Below are 20,162 nucleotides of genomic sequence, written 5' to 3' on the forward strand. Positions count from 1 at the left end.
AATGAAAAAGTGGTTTTGTAAGGGATAAAATACCAAACATCATGAAATACATTGCTGACTGTACCTGAAAATAGCCTTAATTTTTGAAGCATCAACATTTTTAGCTTAATAGCAAAAATAGGGTAATTTAAGGGATTGTCTTTGTGGTTTTTGGTACATTTAAAGCATATTTTACAAACCCTCATAAACCGTGCAAAACCCATAAGAAAATACCATAATCCTTTACCTATCCCCTTATATAAAGCAAGCCATAATGGACCTAGCTTCATAGTGCACTGGTCTAATAAATAAGAAAAAGTAAAGGCATAATTCTGCAGCCAAATCCTTTCTGTAGCTTGACAGATAACAAGTGCAGTCCACACAGTTACTTTTATCATTTATTTAATCTTTATTCACCTAGGTTGGGGGGGATAAACCTCCCCTGGCATTCCCACGTAAAGAGATGTCAATGACAAACACATCCAACCAAACGAGAGAGGGTGAATAGGATTCCTGTCCATACATAAAATACATTTATTTACTATTTATTGAACCATACGCATCCATTAGTCCCACATAGCATCCATCTGTGCTATTAAATATATAGAGATAACATCTGTGGAGGAATTTATTTACTGAATGTGTTTGTGAGAGAGGAGATTGGCAGAAAGGGTAGAGCTTATAGATGAAAAGAGTGGTGGAGTGGGGGGCCAGCGTTGAGTCATGCCTGCAGTGTCCCCCCTTGTCTACATGATGCCACAGGAGGACAAGGGGTTGGCGATCTGGCAGGTGCAGGCTGACTGGCAGTATTGCCGCACAGTCTGGTAGCAGCTGCGGTCGGCGTCCCCACCCCACTGCACGGGCCCGTTGGGGTCAGAGGGCAGGCGGCTCAGGATGCTGGTGTTGATGGCCAGGGCAGCCAGGCCGTAGTCTGTGAACAGCACTGTCTCGCGCCTGCACGTGGGGCAGGAGATGAACTTATACTTGGGACAGGACTCGTAGAGGATCTGCAGGCACTCCTCACACACCGAGTGCAGGCAGGAAAGGATACGTGGACGCTTGCCGGCAAAGTTGTAGGTGTGACCGCAGGTGGGGCAGTCCAGGGGCTCGCAGGGCATAACGGGTCCCGAGGAGGAAGAGGAGGAGGAAGTGGAGGAGGAGGTGGATGAGGGACGCAGCACGTATTGGTTGACTATGACGTCTTCCATCTTGTAGTGGAACTGGTGATAGCAGATTTCGTTGGCACTGGTTTTGCGCTGCGCTAGGAAGCTTTGCTCCCTGCGCATCACGGGGGCTGAGGGGGACACCATTGGCCGGGGAGACCCTGTAATTTCCAGGGCCAGGTCGCTGCAGGCCTGGTTGACGATGATTTCGCCTTCACCTCCGCCGTCCCACGCCACTCTGGGGGGTGGGGCATAGCGCGGCTGGGTGGCGGGCACAGTGCACTCTCTGGGGAACTTCTCTGACTGGATGATCTTAACGGTGTCCATGGGGATGGTGACGGGCTGACGCCTGAGGCAGGACATCCGCACGTTTTTTGAGGTGAAAGAGAAAGGGGCTGTGGCTCTAATCAGCGCTGAACACCTCTGCCTGGTTCTGGGCAAGGGAAAAAAGATTAGGCTCTTTTTTTGAAGTCAGCCATTTGAGGGGACATGGGGACGGATGGTTGCCTCCATGTTTCCCTCAGATTCCCCGCTTGTTGGGCGCTAGTGTCAGCCAGAGTCTTTATGAGGAGAAGACAGATAGAAGAGCTCAGCCAGAGCACCGCAATCTGCAGCTCTTATTCTGTCACCGTTGATATGGACAGTTGATTGACAACTTACAGTCCAGCTTACAGTATCTGACCAGTGTTGACTACTTCAAGGTAGTTTTTTGTTGTTTTTACTCACTTATGCTGATGTTCCTGTGCAGTCTCTGATGGCTATTTGCAGAAACGTAGGTCTTTAATCACACACAAGGACAGTTAGTACTTGAGCACAAAGACATGTTCTCTCTCACTGATGACACTAATAAATAATCTCATATGCACACAAACATACATACAGTACAAGTTGGTGGATTTCTGCTTTCAAAGTGCGGGGGGGATTGAGTTCAGGCAGTTCAGAAAGGGCCAAAAGGTATTGTCTTAAACTATATCCTGTGGCCTGCCAAGGAAACTCTTGGCGTTTCAAACCAGCCTTTACACGTGGTTCTAGCTTAAATGCCCGCTTAGTTTCCTGTTTTTGGCTGCGGGTGCCGTTAAACACCAACTTGAGTGTGTGAGAAAGAAAGAATAACCTCCAGTCTTTCTATGTGCTCTTAGACCAGTGTGGTCTGGTGACCCTGTGTGAGCCTCTCAGTGGCTTGTTGATAAGAAACAGGGAGGAGGTCTTTTTTTAGGAGGTGTCCATAATGTTCCAGAAAGCTGTTGGAATGACTCCTTCAAGCTCCAAGGCTCCTGAATTCCTCAGAGGTGGGAGTTTGTACTTTCAGACAGTCCTCCCAACTGAGCAGAAGAAGTAATAACAGTCTGAAGGGATGCCTCTGTGTGCTTGTCTTCTCTTTTTCAGTGACCCAGACTCATAACGTGTCCTCAGGATTCCTTTGGTCCATCTACCTGTGAAAACAGTAAAGAGATTCATAAAAACACATTGTCTGTAAGATCTATATAACTTTAAAGAAATATAATAAATATAAATATATAAATTAATACAATGGGGAAAGACAGGGTCGGCTTCTCGGAAATAAATCATACAAGTTTCATTCATTTTTAGAAAGGTATGGGTGTATGCCATTTTTATTGTGTCTTCCTACAAAGCATTACTACGATGAGATATTAATTTGACTTTGACCTGTTCTCCAACCTTTCTGTGCATCCTTGATTGGAATGTGTTTGAACTTAGATAGAATCTACTGTAGCTGTATGAAGATTAGTTTCTTTGTGTTTATCTGATGACAGAGTCTGTCACCTTTGCATCCTGTCCTCAACCCAGGTATGTTTCTGAAAAGAGAGACGACATTATCGTTTTGCCACATGCCCTGGGGTACGCCTTTCCTTTGACTACACACAACACAATTGGAGTGCTATAAAGTTGGAAGATTATGTTGATATTTGATTGGGCTGTTGTATCGGACTGCACACTTCAAGCGGGATTGTAGAAATACTGAGCTCATGAGTACAAGTGCACCCCCGAGATTTCATGTGCCAATCTATGAGTGGTGTGAAAAGCTAACACCCAAAATAGTCAATGTTAGTAAAAATGTGTTAATATAAATAACAGAAGGTGAACAGTGCTGCACAAAAACAGTAAATGCAATTGACACGTAATTAAAAGCCAAAGCCTGCCACACTGTTTGGTCAGAGCAGGTGATTTTGACACGTTGCTTCCTGCTCTTGTCATGCTTCCTGTCAGCACTGTCACATCTTGTGAGTTACGTTAGTTAGACTCTAACGTGCGTGGGAACAGGTTACACTCTGCATAGAGGGTTTGTGTCATCAAACTGTATGTGGGTTTAGGAAAAATAACAAGTGTATGGATGAAGCGTTTTAGTTTGACCAGAGAAATAGCTGCCAAACAGCAGAGGAGGGAGGATGACACATCTTTCATTCTCTTCACGGCTGTCAACAGTGATGATTCATTAGAGAGAGAAAAAGAATGTGCAGAGGAGGTGACCTAGATGGCAAAGAAGAAAGAGAGAGAGAGATCGAAAGAAAGAAAGAAAGAGAGAGGGGAGGGAGCACAGTGCTGGTCTTGGCTTCTATTTATGGTTTGTTTATCTGTGCACTTCTCAGTGGTTTCCTGCCCCCAACCCATGCTGAAGATTCACACCAAATGAGAGCGATGTACCTAACAGGCAGAAGTGCTTCAGCCCATTTCGTCCATGTGATGCTGCGAGCCATATTGTGCAAGCAGGCAGACATTTTATTCTCCCCTTTATTCTTTCTCAATGAATCAGTTGATACGGTATATTTCTACACCCCACACTCAAACACAAAGAGCTGTTAGCCAGATTACACACAATCTCACCAAATGTGTTCCTCCAGCACTGCAGTGCTTCAACACTTTTCCCAATATAGCCTCTGTTTTTTTCTCATCCTCTTGCACACGCAATGTACATTCATACGCAAGATTGTTTTATATTTCGGGGGGATGCTCTTTGCTTTTAGAAGATATTTATGTAAAAGGACTCTGAGAAACCTTCATCATGAATGTATACATGCTGGCCTTACAGGTGCAGGTATTAATAGCAAGAACAAAAAAATCTTAAGAAATGTAACAATTAATTTGAACTCAACCTGGAAGATTAGGAATATGTATTCAGTATATTAAAAAAAAAATTTTATTTTATAAAAATATGTTTTGGTATTAGTACTTAGCCTTTGAAATAACATCAGCATCAAACTGTTTTAGATGAAACCCTACATGATACGGATGTGTCCCAGCTCTCTCTCTCTCTCTCTCTCTCTCTCTCTCTCTCTCTCCTCTCTCCTCGCTCTCTTTCCCAGCTTCCAGCATTGTGGATTTAAGCCTGAATTGAATTTTAACTACCAAATATAATAGTTTGAATTATAGCTAGACTGACAAATCTGCCGGAATGATTTATATATATATATATATATATATATATATATATATATATATATATATATATATATATATATATATATAACACATATATACTTATGTTAGCTTATTGCAGATATATCTCTTTGTGGACATGTGGGATAATAAATAACAACAAATCAAATTACAGACATGCTGTAGATATTGTTTTAGGTCATTTCGAAACAATACCCTTACTTGGCAATCTCAGAACCTATCTGCTATTGTCTGATGATGCAATACTAATTGGACAACGAACGGACTACAAACAAAAGCCAGAGAGCTTCTGATACCAAAAACCTCCCACTGCCTACAGATTCTGCGTTCGTATGCAGATACACGTTTACAAAGATTACTCTTACATCAACTGCTGAGTATAAACTTATGTAAGGTGTATATAAAAAAAGAAAAAGAAAAAAAAAACATGAAATCAGCTCGTAGTGGTATTGGCCTCGCAAATCTGGTATCAATTGGGCTATTGAGTTGGAAAATCAAACAATCAGCTCCACTTCTGAAAGATATTATATGTCTAGACACACTTTGTGGATATAAAGGGATTGTGAGAGTATGTCTGCATGGTACTGGGCAGGGGTCGAGTTGACAAAGCAATCAGGCAGCACACGGATTCTTGAGCCTGGGGGAGATGAAGCAGCCAAAATTACCCACTAATTTAGTGACAGTGCTATGAAAAGGGCTGATAACTGATGCAGGCTGCCGGCTGATGGGCCAGCTTTAGCGCAGCCTCTTCCTAATCGGCGGAGCCCTCTCCAGTTATGTAAGGAGCTCATCTCCGACCCACTCACCATATTAACGCAGTGCTGCAGCTCTCCCACAGTCTTGACATTGAGTGTTTGTGTGTGTGTGTGTGTGTGTGTGTATACTATGCTCCAAATCCTTTTCCTGCAGAGGAATTATTACACTAATGAAATCATGGCAGGCATTTGACCTCGTCATCACAAGCAAGAGAAAGAGGATAGCTGACCACAGAGATGTCCGAGGAGTGTCTCAGCAGCAAATTCCTCACAGCATTATACACACACACACACACACACACACACACACACACACACCACACACACACACCACCACACACACACACACACACACATCCTAAAACATTCTCACCCTAGGAAAACTCCCCATCACGTACACGGCACCACCCTTTACATTCTAGTGGACACAAACAAACAGAGAACAAACAGCTATCACCGTCTAAAAGACATATTTTGTCTACTATTTACTGTGTGTGTCCATTATCAGTGACACACACCTGAAGAGAAAGAAAACACATAGCTCCACATAACAAGAATCCTATTCCCTCACAATCCCAATGTGTTGCTTCGTCTTCATCACATACGCACACATGCGCACACCCCCCGCACTCGCAACCACCACCACGCAACACACACACACACACACACACACACACACACACCCACACACACACACACACACACACACACACACACCACACACACACACACACACCAAATCAGGTCCTCATGATCAAACTGGATAAATTCCACTTGTGCAGATCGGAGAGCACGGGAAGGGCACCATGTTCTGAATGAGTCATAAAGACCCTGCCCATCATCTGTCTCCCTGCCTGTCTCTCTCTCTTCTCTCAATGAAAATCTGTCTGTCTCTATTTATCCATGTGAGCAATCGGTTGGCCTGGACAGAATGGATGATCCGCCGGCCTTTGTGCCCTTACACCACATACCAGCAGTATGTCAAGTATGCCAGCTATGTTGAGATGCGTATCCACATTCATGCCTTGGCTGGTTAAAAGCATCGCTGCACATCTCTTCTTGGACCTACGTGGGATATTATGTTTGTATTTTGATTACATAACATGTTATGACCTTAGCATGATCTGAGGACAAATCCCCAGATTTACACTATGTTTGGTGGCAGCAGCTTCTCTTGGAAAACATGGCTCTTGCAGGGATTCAGTAAAACATGGAGAATGACTCAAACATGGAAGGATTTGCATCTATGACATATTTTACAATTGAAAAGTGTATTAAGTGTGGCACTTTATAAATGCAGATGACAGGTCTTGCTTGTTCTAATGTGTCTTGTGTTTTCTTTGTTTGTTACAGCCTATAACATATTCTTTTTAAATGACATGCTTTTCTTGGTGTGCTTTGGCTTACAATCATTTCCTTCACATACAGCAAAACATACAATAAGTTGATGCCAAACATAATTAAAATGCCAAGAATTCAGTACATCTGTAGATATATTTCCCCAGGATTTAGATGAGGACATAATGTTTGGTTTAATTTATTATGGTCAATCCATGAAGCTGTGATTACATGCAATTATTCCAAAGGCTACAGTCTGATTTAGTTTTTTTGTTGTTGCATGGGCTGAAAGTGCTTAGTGAGTATATGGTGAGGTGTTGTTTTTAATATTTCAGCTTGCTGTCATTCGTGGCAGACATCGGCCATTTTGCTTCGCAATTCATTACAGCAAGTGCTCTTTGTTCTCGTCTATGTATCTCCCACAGCAACATAGCAGAGCTGCACACAGGCAGAAAAGTAAAAAAGCCATAACCATTATCGCTCTGCCTGACACAGACCTCATAGAAGATTCATGAGCGGAAAGGTTCAGCAAATGTTCAGCACTTCAATAACAACAATGGCTTGATTGATTAAGAGGATTGATTTTTCTTTTAAGGACGCTGTCCTGCACAGGGTTAAGGTGGAAAGCATTGTTGATAACTGTGTGTGAACTGAGAGGGACGGTGAGATCGAGGCAAGGTGGACAAAATATTTGGACTGTGTGAGATGGAGCGACTTTAGCATGTGGGAGGGGTGTGTTCAGGAGCAGCAGTTATGCAATCGCAGCATGGTGTACCCAGCACTCTCACTGCAGCGCCAATGTATGGCAAACATGGAGATGCCTTAGTGCTGCTGACTGCTACAGAACAGGCCGTTCCTGCCCTGTCCAACCCCCCCCCCCCCCCCTTCCTCCACTTCCTCCAGCCCCCACTGTCTGTCTGTGCAGAGGTCTGTCATTTGTCATAACCACAGGAGACATGACACCCTAAAGATACCATATGGACCCAAACACACATCATCACGGCCTATTCACAGATTCCAACCTCTGTTTGTGGACAATGCAGATAAGTAGGCGTGCAGATGTGTGTCTGTGGGCATATTTGGGCATCTCCATTCATGCATCCCTGTGTGTCTTCAACAGCAAATGATGCAACAACCATGTAAATCCAAGCTTAATGTAACAAAAGGCAAAGACCAACTCTGTCTTGCACAAAGAAGGCTAGAAAGAAAAGAACATTAGTATGAAAACCCACATAGGAGCCACACCTCACAGATCTGAAACATCCAGATCATACAACACAGAAAAACCCATCTTTACTGTGAAACAGATACAAAGCCATTTCTCATCCTCACCTGTCTGCCTACGCACTTGTCCTGTTCCAGTCCTTTCTCTCCCCCTCGCTCCTGTTCCAGTTGTTGCTGTCAATGTCGTTGATGCTGTTTTGTGAAGATAAGCCGCTCAGTCTCTTTGTTCAGGGGGATGTTTCACCAGAGGGAGAATGCTCTCTCTTGTCCATTTAATTCTAGCAGGATGAACAATGAGCAGCAGTGAAGGGAGGCAAACATGGAGGAGATGTAAGATGGAGGAGGCTGTTACAAGGTGGATGCGTCATGTCCAGGGCTGCTATTGTCGAGCTCCACATCCCTTGTTCTTCTATTGCTCTCCTCGGTGGTACCTTTGTCCTTTACTCACCCACCCCTGCTCCTTCTCTTCCATGCTGGGGCAGAGCGTCTCCCTCTGGTCTCTCTTTCTCCATCTCGCTTCCCAAGCCTCTCAATTCAGCTGATTCTGTGCAGTGACCTGAGCTTCTGCTTTGTGTTTCTCTGCATATACGTCCCTCTTCTCTTCCTTCCTGTCTTTCTGCTCGTCTTTCGTCTGTACTTCAGGTAAACCTCTTGTCGCCTTCGTTTCCTCTTCTCTGCTGTTATCTCTCCTCTTGTCTCAGCTGCTGTTCATTACTCCTCTTTCTCCTTCTCCGTCTGCTCCAGTCAGTGCGCCTCACAGTCACACATGCGCAGTGTTTTCACACATACATGCACACTCACACACACACGCCTCTGGCTCCCTCCTTATGCATGTGGTTTGTTTTGCCTGCCCAACCCCTACTCTCGCTCTCTTTCTCTTTCTCTCTCTCTCTCTCTCTCTCTCTCTCTCGTCTCTCTCTCTCTCTCTCTCTCTCTCCCACACACACACACACACACACACACACACACTTTCTCTTTCTCTCTCGTTGCTGTCTTGCTGCAGCACACACTGCAGTGCCTCTGCAGGCAGGATCACGTTTGCTGCCAGAGAAAATATTTCAGCCAATGAGGAACGTTAACAACCCCACCCCCCCACCATATCTAAACACACATATGCATGCACACACATAAAGACACATGCACAAGTCTGAGATATCAGCATGTTTGTTTATAACGTTTGTGTATAAAGGATTTGCACCGAGAGCCATTAATCTGAATATGCAATACAGTATTTAACACATGCACGCATGCACGCACGCACTTAAGTACACCAACCAGACATGAAGGAAATACAGGATGCTGGTGCAAATAGACATAATCTAAGTGACTGCAGAACATCTGACAAGGCAAAAAAACATTATTTCAGTCTCAAATACATTTTCTATCAGGTTGCTGACTGGGAGCTTTTGAGGAAAACAGATCCATCATCATCAAGAACAGCGAGCACATGTATCAGACTCGTGTTTGCACTCATTCCTCCTGTGACACTCTGAGTCCTCTAAAAAAAAGGACTAAATGAAACACTGCTAATTCTTTTTTTATAAATTTGCCCAGAAACTTGCAAGCAGCATCCATAAGCTCCCACTGCAGATCTGCTGATTCAGTGATGTTGCATGACAAGAATTTAAATTTAAAGTTTTGTATGTGCTTGAGTCTTCACGCTGACCAGTAAATATTCATGAGACTATTTCAGAAAGGGAAAAAAACATGATTATTCAATGAATGCAAGATGGTTATGCTTATTTAATGTGGGTGTTGAATACATAATGTAATGAGAGATTGTCTGAAGAACAAATAGCTCCTGTTTGAAGTTTTTTAGTTGTTGCAGTGAGTACTGTATGAAGTGGAAGGTTCACAGTATGTGGTCAACACATCACTGATGCAATACAAGTTCCTCAAACTCAAAGGCTTTTTGGTTTGCAATTGTCTTGTACTATGGTGTTTCTCATTGTGGGATTGCTTATTCAGCAGCATTCGCAGTATTTTTCCAATTCAACTTTTGGTTGCCTACTACTACTACAAAAATCATTCAGATATCATTATGTTTAGCTATACTACAAAGACATTTGTGCTTGTATTCAACGTTTGTCTACCATTTATAATTTTTTAAACATTAAGCTTTTTTTCTTTCTATATTGAAAGTCAGTAGACCAATCAACAAATCCTCCTCAGGCTTCTTCCACTTGGAAATGCTTCTCCTTCCTTGTGCAGCATTCAAGCAATTCTCAAAAACCTTCAGCTATTAGAAAATAATTCAGATTTTTTTATATCTTTTACAGTTTTTTGTGTTTTCACTGTTTAAGTTTAGTGCTTCTTTCAGTGGAGTTTGCATGTTCTTCCATTTATGCCATTTTTAACATTACTTTTTAAATAATATGACTATGTTGGACATACTTCAACATGCATCATTAGATTTTTTGACATACTATACTGTGACTTTTTTCATCACTTTTTTCCACATACTATACTATGCCTTTTTTCAACAAAATGTACTATGACTTTTTAAGACTTTTTTCAACATACTATATATGCTATACCATGATTATACTATTTTTTTGACAACCTATATTATTACTTTTTCTATGACTGTTTTATCATGTTTTTCGACATATCATACTATGACTTTATATAACTTTTATCGACATACCATACTGTGACCTTTTAATCACTTTTTCAACATGCTATACTATGACCTTTTGTCACTTTTTTCTACAAACTATACTATAACTTTTATATCATGTTTTTTGACAAACTATACCATGACTTTTTTGTCACTATTATCATACCACACCATGCCTTTTTTGTCACTTTTTCAACATACTATACTATGACTTCAATATCATGTTTTTCAACATATTATATTATGAATTTTTCATAACTTTTTGTCTGTTTTTTCAATGACCTATATTATCACTTTTTTCGACATTCTATACTATGACTGTTTTATCATGCTTTTCGACATACTATACTATGACTTTTCTTTCACTTTTTCAACATACTATACAATGACATTTTTGTCACTTTAATCAACATACAATACTATTACTTTTTTCAACATACCATACTATGACTTTTTATCACTTTTTTTGACATACTATACTATCACTTTTGTTCGACATACTACACTAAGTTTTTTTTCGACTTACTATACTATGACTTTTTTTAATAACATTTTTCTACATACTTTACTATGTCTTTTTTCATAACTTTTTCCAACAAATTATACTGGAACTTTTTTATCACTTTTTTCCACATACCATACTATGACTTTTTTGTACATTTTTTCAACACACTGTACTATGACTTTTTTTTTTATCACTTTCTTGACATGCTATACTATGACTTTTACATCACGTTTTTCAACATCCTATACTACATATTTTACTGTTACTGTTTTAATTTACCCGGTAGACATCTGAGGAGCAGTCAAAAAAAGTCCTCATTAATCCAACAAATTTCAAATTTAAACACAAAGACAGCGGAAGGAAATGGATAATACATGCATCCGACAGAATTTCCTGTGGCACCGGAGCAATGTAACGTCAAGGATATAGACTAAGTAATTTATAAAGTAATTGATAACATCTTCAACGAATAGTGTAGTTGTTAAATAGATAATAAATTACTCTCGTAGGCAGACCAGCAGAATTAATGCCAGACATATGATTCAAACAGATATAAAGTAATTTACAGCTTCAAGAGAATTATGCAGGGGTGAAAGAGATAAAACTGCAAAGAACAAAGCATGCAAGTCCAAGGCAGGAATCACAAATCATTTAACAGCAGTGCACATATTCAAGGCCTACATTAGTGCACATTAACCAAAGAGTTAGTGATATGAGTCACATAGGGAATGACTTACAATTCAAGTTATCAAGTTATCATCTATGGTTTCAGTATTTATTAACCATGTCCAAAAAATACATACTTTTCCTCATTAAGAGCAGATATGACTAGAACTTGAATGTGCAATAAAATTAACCACTCACATTTTCAACAGGAACAACAGTGATCCACCAGAGGGAAGCAAATAGACTAAAACAGTGTTGTGCTGTTTAATTCAAAACCCTTCTTCTCTGAGATGTTTTTATTCATTAACACTTAAAACAACATGCAACATACATTTAAATGACAGTACGTGTGAACTTTGAGCAGAGAACGGCTTATGCAGAATGAATACAGTACTATACTTCCATCTTGTACTTACTAACCCACATTTGGTATTTATTACAGGTAAGTAAGAGGCATTTCCATGATCTCTGTTTCCTCTTATAATGCTTACAATCACAAAAACCAACAGTAAAGATAAGGAAGAAAAATCATAGTTGACATTGGAAGACCTAGAACTTTGCAGGGGATCGGAACAATGTGGAGCAAATAGATGTGTAAATATATATGCACGATATTTACATGTAAGTAAACCAAAATAAAAGATTATATACCTGAAAAATGTTTACTCCAGATCTGACTGTACATTCATTAAATTAGTTTTAGACAGGCATTTACAAAATACTGTTGTTCCATAATCTTATGTTGTGGAGGAGTTCAGTAGCCATACACAACATACATACAGTAATAATGATACAGTAGACTGTAGAAAGGTCTCTTGGTTTTATTTTATAGGGTTTTGGGAAACAGTTCATGTGGTCTAAACTACATTCTAGCAAAAGAGTTTCTTTAACCGTAAAAACCGTGAAGGAAAACAGCCACACACAGGAGGATGATGGCGTTGGCGTTGACAACGCTCCTCCATAAAGGCTTCTCAGTGGTGTCTGTCAGCTGCTTCTGCAGCTCCGCTTGCTCCTCTGGACTCAACTTTGGGGCTTTTTTCTTCTCCAGGCCGCAGAAGGACATCACCGTCTTCTTGCAGAAGCCTGGTTCCTCCTCGGGCTCTGTGATGGAAGAGACAATGGCAATGAAGAAAATATATATGCATATGTTCATTTTGTACGTCTGCTGCTTACCTTCTATGTCCATACTGTTGGACTCTTGGTTATCAATCCAATCATCCTGTTCAAGGTCCACCCTCTCCTCCGTATGGTTCCTTAGGCTCCAGCACAGTCGATACAACTAGAGCAACAGAGCGACACAATGCGTAGGTTGAAACAAATTATCAAGACAGTTGGTTATTGCATTGTCCTTCAGTGGTGTTTGGGAGATGCATTTTTTTGATCCAGCCTTATCTCACTGCTGTCACGTACATGCTTGTCGTCAATGGGTTTGGTCATGAGAGAGACTCCCACAATGATGATACAGGAGATAACAAACAGGATGATGGAGAAGTAGAGGTAGTGGACTCCACAGATGATGGTGGGACAGCTACTGGGGTTAACACAGCTGCCTGTCCCATATGCAAATTCAGCAATCATCCTGGACAGGCCGATTAACAGGCCAATCGTGAGGCCATAAAATGCACCCTGGGAAAAGAAAAGGGTAGGACAAGTTGTCAGTGTATGTATTAGATAAGAGTCTTCAGCCATGCTAGCGTTGCCATGCTGAGCGACTGACACTAGCCATGCTGATTGTTAGGAAGTATGATGTTTACTTTGTTCACCATCTTAGTCAAGTACAGCTGAGGCTGATGGAATGTCAAAAATAGTTTTACACTGTACAAGTATTGGACAAAATAATAATCATGATCTGATAATGCTGCAAGATGGGTCATGGGATCACCTAAATTATTACAATTTATCCAGAACACACATCCCCGTGTGTGTTAATTTCATAAGAATCCATCCAACAGCGCATTTAACTCAAAACCAAAAAATGTCAATCTGCTAGGGGCCCCAGAGGATAGTCAGCAAAAGTAACTAGGCTTTTCCTTCAGCAATCCATCAAATTGTATTTGATATATTTTCGGTCTGGACTAAAATGGTGGACTGACCAACCAACCCAACTAAATAACTTCAAATAGCATCTAATAGATTCTGTCGGGCCACAGAACCACTAAAGGAGTACATAGGGGCAGACACACATAACTGAGGAATAAAATATCTATAATGCAGACTTTAGGACGAGTCATGGCAAATATGATTGACTAGAAACCAGGACAGGAGGACCTGAAGCTAGGGAAATGAGCTGAGACAGTAACAGCAGCAGCATGAGTGGAAGTGAGTTTTTCATATTATATAATCCTCCACACTGGCTCGTGTAAATGTGACTGGTGATTGTATGACTCAGTTATGAACTGACTGTTTTGCCTAAACTAATGTGAGGATCATGAGAGTAAGAACCATACTAACATGTGGCCTATGTTCATGCCACCTTTTAAAAGAGAGTCTTTTGACCCCAGCAACTGTTAACCACGTGATCATGAAACCCATGTGCAGTGATTCAACTTCTTTATGGTCAGAAGAAACCACGTTACATGGGAAGCAGTAAAAAGAAAGATGTTGCTTAAGACCTTTGACCAGTTACAGAAAGATCATCTCTAGAGGCATGACAACATCTGTCGGTTTGTTCGACTGAACTATCTCAATATCTATTTGATGGAGTGTCATGGCAGTTGGTAGACATTCATGGTGCCCAGAGCATGAATACAAATGTCCTTGGTGATCTCCTGAATTTACCTCTAGCGCCACCGGGAGGTTCACATTTTTGGTTTTGAGTGAAAAGTCTATTGGATGCCATGAGATGGGGTGCACACATTTATGTCCCCCTCAAAAAAAAGAATTGTAATCAAAATTGTAATTTATCCAATACTTTGGTTCCCATCACCCTGAGCTGCACTTTGCATTTTGTGCTAATTGTCAAGCACTAGCATGCTAAAACTCTAAACTAAAATGGTTAGATAACATAGTAAATATTGTACCTGCTTGCAGTAACATCACCATGTTAAACCACAACCATTGTTGTCATTGTGACAACATGCTAACATTAACACATAGCCCAAAGAACCGCTGTACCTAAAGCCCTGTTTCCACCAAGCAATCCGGTTCAGTTCAGTTTAGTTTCTTACACATTAGAACAGTTATGTGTGATGAAGAGTAAATACAGCAAAAACGGTATCGAGCAGTGAGGAAAAAGAAGGTTTTCAGCTTGTTTCTCTTAACATCCAGTAACAAACCCACCTACATTAAAAAGCTGTCTGCAGTGGAAACGCAAAACAGATCTAGTGTTAAGGTACATGTCCATATGGGTTATGGTTCTAAAGGTACTATGCCGTAAGTGTTTGATGGAAACGTGGCTTAAGTACACCATAACAGAGCTGCTAGCATGGCTGCAGACAGGCAGTAGATTGCACTTGACTGAAACGTTGAAATTGACGTTTCAGTCAGTGACTTGTGACTTGAAATGTGTAAATAAAGTAATGATTCAAGTGGAAACTTACAGTCTCATTGACACGTTTGCAGAAGATAGCAAGCATGAAGACAGCTGCAACAGGTGGGGTGAGGTAGCTGGTGATGGACTGGATGTAGTCAAACAGCTGACCACTCTGGGCTGACTGCACCACAGGGATCCATGCTATGCTCACACCAATCAGGCCCAAGATAAACACTCTATGTATAATCAAAGATAGTGGCATTAAGGCAGGTAGGAATTATCTCATAAGAAATCATATTAAACTGAAACCTCGATGTGTGTTACCTGCCAGCTATCATGAGTTCCCTTTCAGTGGCAGAGCGGCGGATCTTAGTGTAGATGTCCATTGTGAAGAGAGTACTGGCACTGTTGAAGATGGAGGTAAGAGAGCTCATCAGAGAGGCCATCATCACCGACAGCATAAGACCTCGCAGACCTGAAACAGATAGAATAACAGATTAAAATGGGGTAAGGTAACTTGACGAAAAAGGCAGCAGTTTGCATTCTCAGCTCACAAGTCAAAGGTCTTTAGCCACCCACCATTAGGCATGAGATCCACCACCAGTTTGGGATAAGCAATGTTAGTGCAGCCCACACTGGCACCACAGTATGTTTCACATTCATCCGGATCCACACATGCCACCTCATCTGGAATGACATGAATAAGATCAGCTGGATGTTGAGAAAAGATTTAAACCAACTTTATTTCTGTGGTACGTTGTGCATGAGCTACAATAGTACTTTCAACCAGTGAGCTTGCTCAAGCTTATGTCAGTCACATTACAAACTTAGCACAACACACTCACCAGCGTAGAGGATCCTGCTGATCATACCGGGGAAAACCATGAGGAACATGGGCAGCAGCTTCAGGTAGCCACACAAGATGCAGCCTGCCTTAACGTGAGATAAGTTCTTGGCTGAGAGGCAGCGCTGGACAATCACCTACAGTAACAGATGGGAAAATGAAGGATACATGGATCTAAAAAGGTTTATTGCAGACTCTAAATTTTTCTCTCTTTTTTGGGTTCAACTCAAAATATTTGCTTGTTGATAAGAATTCTTCTCTGTTAACTGAGAAGGGATCAAGGCTAACTACAATGTGTTTATCGTTGTTCTGGGTATCAATATTTCAATTAGATCCAGCAATAGTCTGCCTGTTAATTTTATCTCAGTCTCTGGGAGTGCATTAAGTTCTGACTAAAAGCATGTCTCTCCTCTTGCAGCAGGCCACCTAAAGCCGCTTGAACTGGTCTGGCAAAAACAGACAAGATAAAAGTGCATAAATGTGTGTTCAAATGTGTGTAATCAAATAAACCAGTCTGTGTGTGTGTGTGTGTGTGTGTGTGTGTGTGTGTGTGTGTGTGTGTGTGTGTGTGTGTGTGTGTGTGTGTGTGTGTCTGTCTGTGTGTGTGTGTTTGTAACCATGGATTGTGTTGCACATTTGCTGGACTGACCTGATCAGTGCACCAGTACCACATGGCCTGAATGGTGAGTCCAAACACGAGGCCAGGCCATGGCAGGTCTCCTGTAATTGCATTCCTAAAAATATGGAAGGAGTCAGCCCGAGGCTCGTAGCAGCTCGCACTGATGTTAGTCGTCACAGAAGGGATGGCCGTCATGTAGCGCTGCTGGAAGCTTTCATAACCTCCCACCTCATTGAAAGCTGAGGACGTGTGAAAGTTAGACCTAACTTACAAATCATTTTTACTTTTTGATGTCACAAGCAGGATTTGTTTTGTCACAATAAATGATAGAAACGAGTATAAGGATAAAAAAGTAGTATATTACCAAAGCCCATGAGGATGAATGATCCAATAACCATGATGATAGTCTGTAAAGTGTCTGTGTAGATCACTGCAGCCAAACCACCTAAGATACAATTAGTGATGTTATCAGTCCATGCTTTTTCATTTTATTGCCATTAATGTACTCAACACAAACAATTTATTGTAAGTGATCTTTCAGAGTCTTTGTAAAGCTCAAATTCAGATGTGTACAAAACAGCAACCTAAGGCCATTTCCTGGTTATCACTGCCCATGGGTAATTAACCACAATAAAACACCACAGATAAACTAGACAGGAGAGAGAGTGTGTATGTGTGTGTCCACATCTCTTGAGAAGACTTTACCCCCAGTTGTCATGCCATTCTGTAAGGTAGATAACACCACTGGCTTCAGTTTATGAGCGAATTCAATTGAAAAGGAAGTGAATGCATCCTAAGGGGACCGACCTGTGACGGTGTACAGTGCAGTAATCAATAGCAGCATGACAACAGCAAGGTAGATATTCAACCCAAGAGCCTGGTTGATAAAAATGGCGCCAGAGAACATGTCTGCCTGAGTGGAGAGGAGAAAAGAAAACACATCATATCAACCACTAACGTACAATACTGGTACAATGTTGACATAGAGGATATCACTGAGGGTTGAGCTGTGATGACTTACTGATATCTTGGTGAAAACATACAGGAAGAGGGACAGCACTGAGAGATAGACGCGAATACGCTGTCCTCCAAACCTCTTCTTCAGGTACTCAGGCATGGTGACCACCTGAACATCCATAATAAATTAGATTGTGTTTTGTTTTACTTTCTTTTCTCCTCTAATATTTTATAACCCCCCAAGGTGTTTCTATGTCCAACATGTGGCCTGTTCTGTTTACCCCGGCTTTAATGTAGATGGGCACGAACAGCCAGGCCAGAATGACGACCATTACCAGAGCCTGAAACAGACAAAAATACACAACCAACACAAAAATCAATTCCACCATTTACTCAAAAAGTTTCCTTCCATCCATGGGTGCATAATGAGACAATGGGCCCGTGGGCACAGACGTACAAAATGCCCCATCACCTCCCCTGCATATGATCAACACACGGACTTTGTGATGCTTTTTCCTCCCATTGTTGTTGTTTTGTGTCTCTTTGTAATCGTTGCGCATCTTTTTGTGGTTTTCTATCTCTTTGTGGTAATTTAATATGTGGTCATTGTATTTCTCTTTGTGGTCTTTCATGTCTATTTGTGTCTCTTTGTGGTAATTTGTTGTCTGTTTGTGGTACTTTTGCATTATGTTTTCACTTTCATTTTCTCACTTTGCAGTAGCTTTGACCCTCCTACTGCACTGTAACCTTTATTCTTGGGTTTTATCTGTTTTTATTTTTCAACTGTTTTTTAACTGTTTTTGTGTAAAGCACTTTGAATTTCCCTGTTGCTGAAATGTGCTATACAAATAAAGCCGCCTAGCCTTGCCTTGCCTCCTTGTAATCATTTTATGTTTCTTTGTGGTAATTTTGTCTCTTTGTGTCGGTGTGTGTTTCTTTGTGGGACATCAAGCAGAATAACGGATATAACTAAGAGATAACTGATAATATCTGTCACAGGTTAAAGATACATTTGCGTCAGACGTGATAATGAATTGGCACATCAGACACGATTACTCACGTTCCATTCAAATCCACCAATGGCTATTCCTGCTGCTGCAGCAGTCCCAGCAATTCCTACAAAGTGGCCGCTTCCAATGTTGCTGGCAAACAGTGATGCTCCGATCTGTGAAGTGCATAGAGTATATCTATAATTTATTATATTTAATTATATTTATAGTTTACAATTTATAGTTTATAATTTATAAATAATATGCATAATTTCTAAGATTCTCAGCTGACATTGCTTTTGTAGTCCAACAGTCAGTATTAGTAGTGATAGATGATTCACATACCTGATCACTCTAATAAAACTTGCTTAAACACACTGCATCCTATTTTATACTACTAATTAGCACCAAACAATAAAAACCTGTTATCAGTATCATGAGATACCCACCGGCCACCACACCATACTCCGGCCTGCAAGGAAAAAGCCACCGACTGTGGCTCGGTTGGTGCGGACCATGGCCTGCAACAGAAGAAGGGCACATTTTAGGAAACCATAAATACATTTGTGAAAAACAGCAACATACTCTGTATTTCAACAGTCACCTCATAACAAATGTGAAGTCTCTTCAAAAATATCAAAATTAAAAATTGAATTACATTTCATTTTATATAAGAGTTGAATAAAAGAACATTACTCAAACATTTAGATATGTGCAATCTGATCTGCAATAAAACAATTGTAAACCAGGTTGTTGAGCAAGAGGCTATGATTGCACAATATGAGTCCACTCCATTATGTATAATTTACTCCAAAGTGCTGATGTAAAAGTGCTCAAACAAGACCTTTGTTGAAGTAAAAGGGAGATGCCTCTCATATCAGTATCATCTTGAATTATCCAGCATCTAAAAATATAAAAATTATTACATTTTCCTGTAGCAAACTGAAAGACTAAACAACTCACCCATACTCCGACAGCCAAGACAACTAAAAAGTAAATCACAATAACGGAGATATCTGCTGCGTTGTTGACAGCCATGGGGGCTGTGCCGTTTCTTACATTGCTCCTTCTCCAGGAGAATCCAAAATAATCCTGAGACATTTTGCTGAGAGTGTGACCAGACAGCAGAACTGTTGCTAAAGTCAAAGAGTCTCTCCTTTTGAAGCACCTGCACAGACACTTATGTACCTTTGGCTTAGGTGTGTGTGTATGTGTGTGTGTGTGTGTGTGTGTGTGTGTGTGTGTGTGTGTGTGTGTGGGCGTGTTTGAGAAAGAGAGAAAGTAGGAAAGATTGGGGGCTGGGAGGGGGAGAATGTATCTAATACATTACCAGATATTGAACTTGGTTGAAAGTGTATCTGGATGCGCAAATCAACCTTGCTGATACATGACTTTGTTTGTGAAAATGAAGGTGTTCAAATTCCTAACCTTTCAGCAACTCATTTTTTTTTTTTGGTAAATGATCAAGCCACAAGGAAATACCAGTTACTGGATTTTCCAATAAAGCAGCTAAATTCAACTTAATTAAATTCAAACCCTAACACTTTCCAAAACCAAAGCAGTAATACAATTAAAAAAGAAAGGAAAGAAAGTGATATTTCTGTAGATTAAACC

At 40.8% G+C, this 20,162-nt stretch overlaps 2 protein-coding genes across 2 annotated transcripts; both read right to left on the bottom strand.

Moving 5' to 3' along the window:
- Nucleotides 1-364: 364 nt before the first annotated feature.
- rnf208 (ring finger protein 208) lies at nt 365-8,751 on the bottom strand. The gene is made up of 2 exons (XM_032539676.1): nt 7,985-8,751; nt 365-2,575 (listed from the first exon to the last, which is right to left on the bottom strand). Exon 2 carries the CDS (start codon nt 1,503-1,505, stop codon nt 726-728), a length of 780 nt encoding a protein of 259 aa, XP_032395567.1. The 5' UTR covers nt 1,506-2,575; nt 7,985-8,751; the 3' UTR covers nt 365-725.
- A 2,987-nt stretch (nt 8,752-11,738) lies between these two features.
- On the bottom strand, nt 11,739-19,770 carry slc5a1 (solute carrier family 5 member 1). The gene is made up of 16 exons (XM_032540262.1): nt 19,512-19,770; nt 18,998-19,069; nt 18,620-18,724; nt 17,841-17,900; nt 17,624-17,728; nt 17,410-17,515; nt 16,967-17,047; nt 16,633-16,841; nt 15,985-16,120; nt 15,719-15,826; nt 15,464-15,614; nt 15,207-15,375; nt 13,078-13,293; nt 12,841-12,946; nt 12,555-12,768; nt 11,739-12,149 (listed from the first exon to the last, which is right to left on the bottom strand). Coding segments are annotated over exons 1-16 (1,977 nt in total). The 5' UTR covers nt 19,650-19,770; the 3' UTR covers nt 11,739-12,148.
- Between the last annotated feature and the right edge of the window lie 392 nt (nt 19,771-20,162).

This window comes from Etheostoma spectabile, chromosome 16, assembly GCF_008692095.1.
Source record: "Etheostoma spectabile isolate EspeVRDwgs_2016 chromosome 16, UIUC_Espe_1.0, whole genome shotgun sequence".
In the NCBI taxonomy this organism is placed as follows: domain Eukaryota; kingdom Metazoa; phylum Chordata; class Actinopteri; order Perciformes; family Percidae; genus Etheostoma; species Etheostoma spectabile.

What these genes read in the sequence shown, in the direction of transcription:
- rnf208 (XM_032539676.1), bottom strand. Translation starts at nt 1,505, where the DNA reads ATGTCCTGCCTCAGGCGTCAGCCCGTCACCATCCCCATGGACACCGTT.
- slc5a1 (XM_032540262.1), bottom strand. Translation starts at nt 19,649, where the DNA reads ATGTCTCAGGATTATTTTGGATTCTCCTGGAGAAGGAGCAATGTAAGA. An exon ending in CCATCTACATTAAAGCCGGG is followed by an intron (nt 17,729 to 17,840) that starts GTAAACAGAACA and finishes ATGGATGTTCAG; the next exon opens with GTGGTCACCATGCCTGAGTA. An exon ending in GGTGGATCTCATGCCTAATG is followed by an intron (nt 15,615 to 15,718) that starts GTGGGTGGCTAA and finishes TATCTGTTTCAG; the next exon opens with GTCTGCGAGGTCTTATGCTG.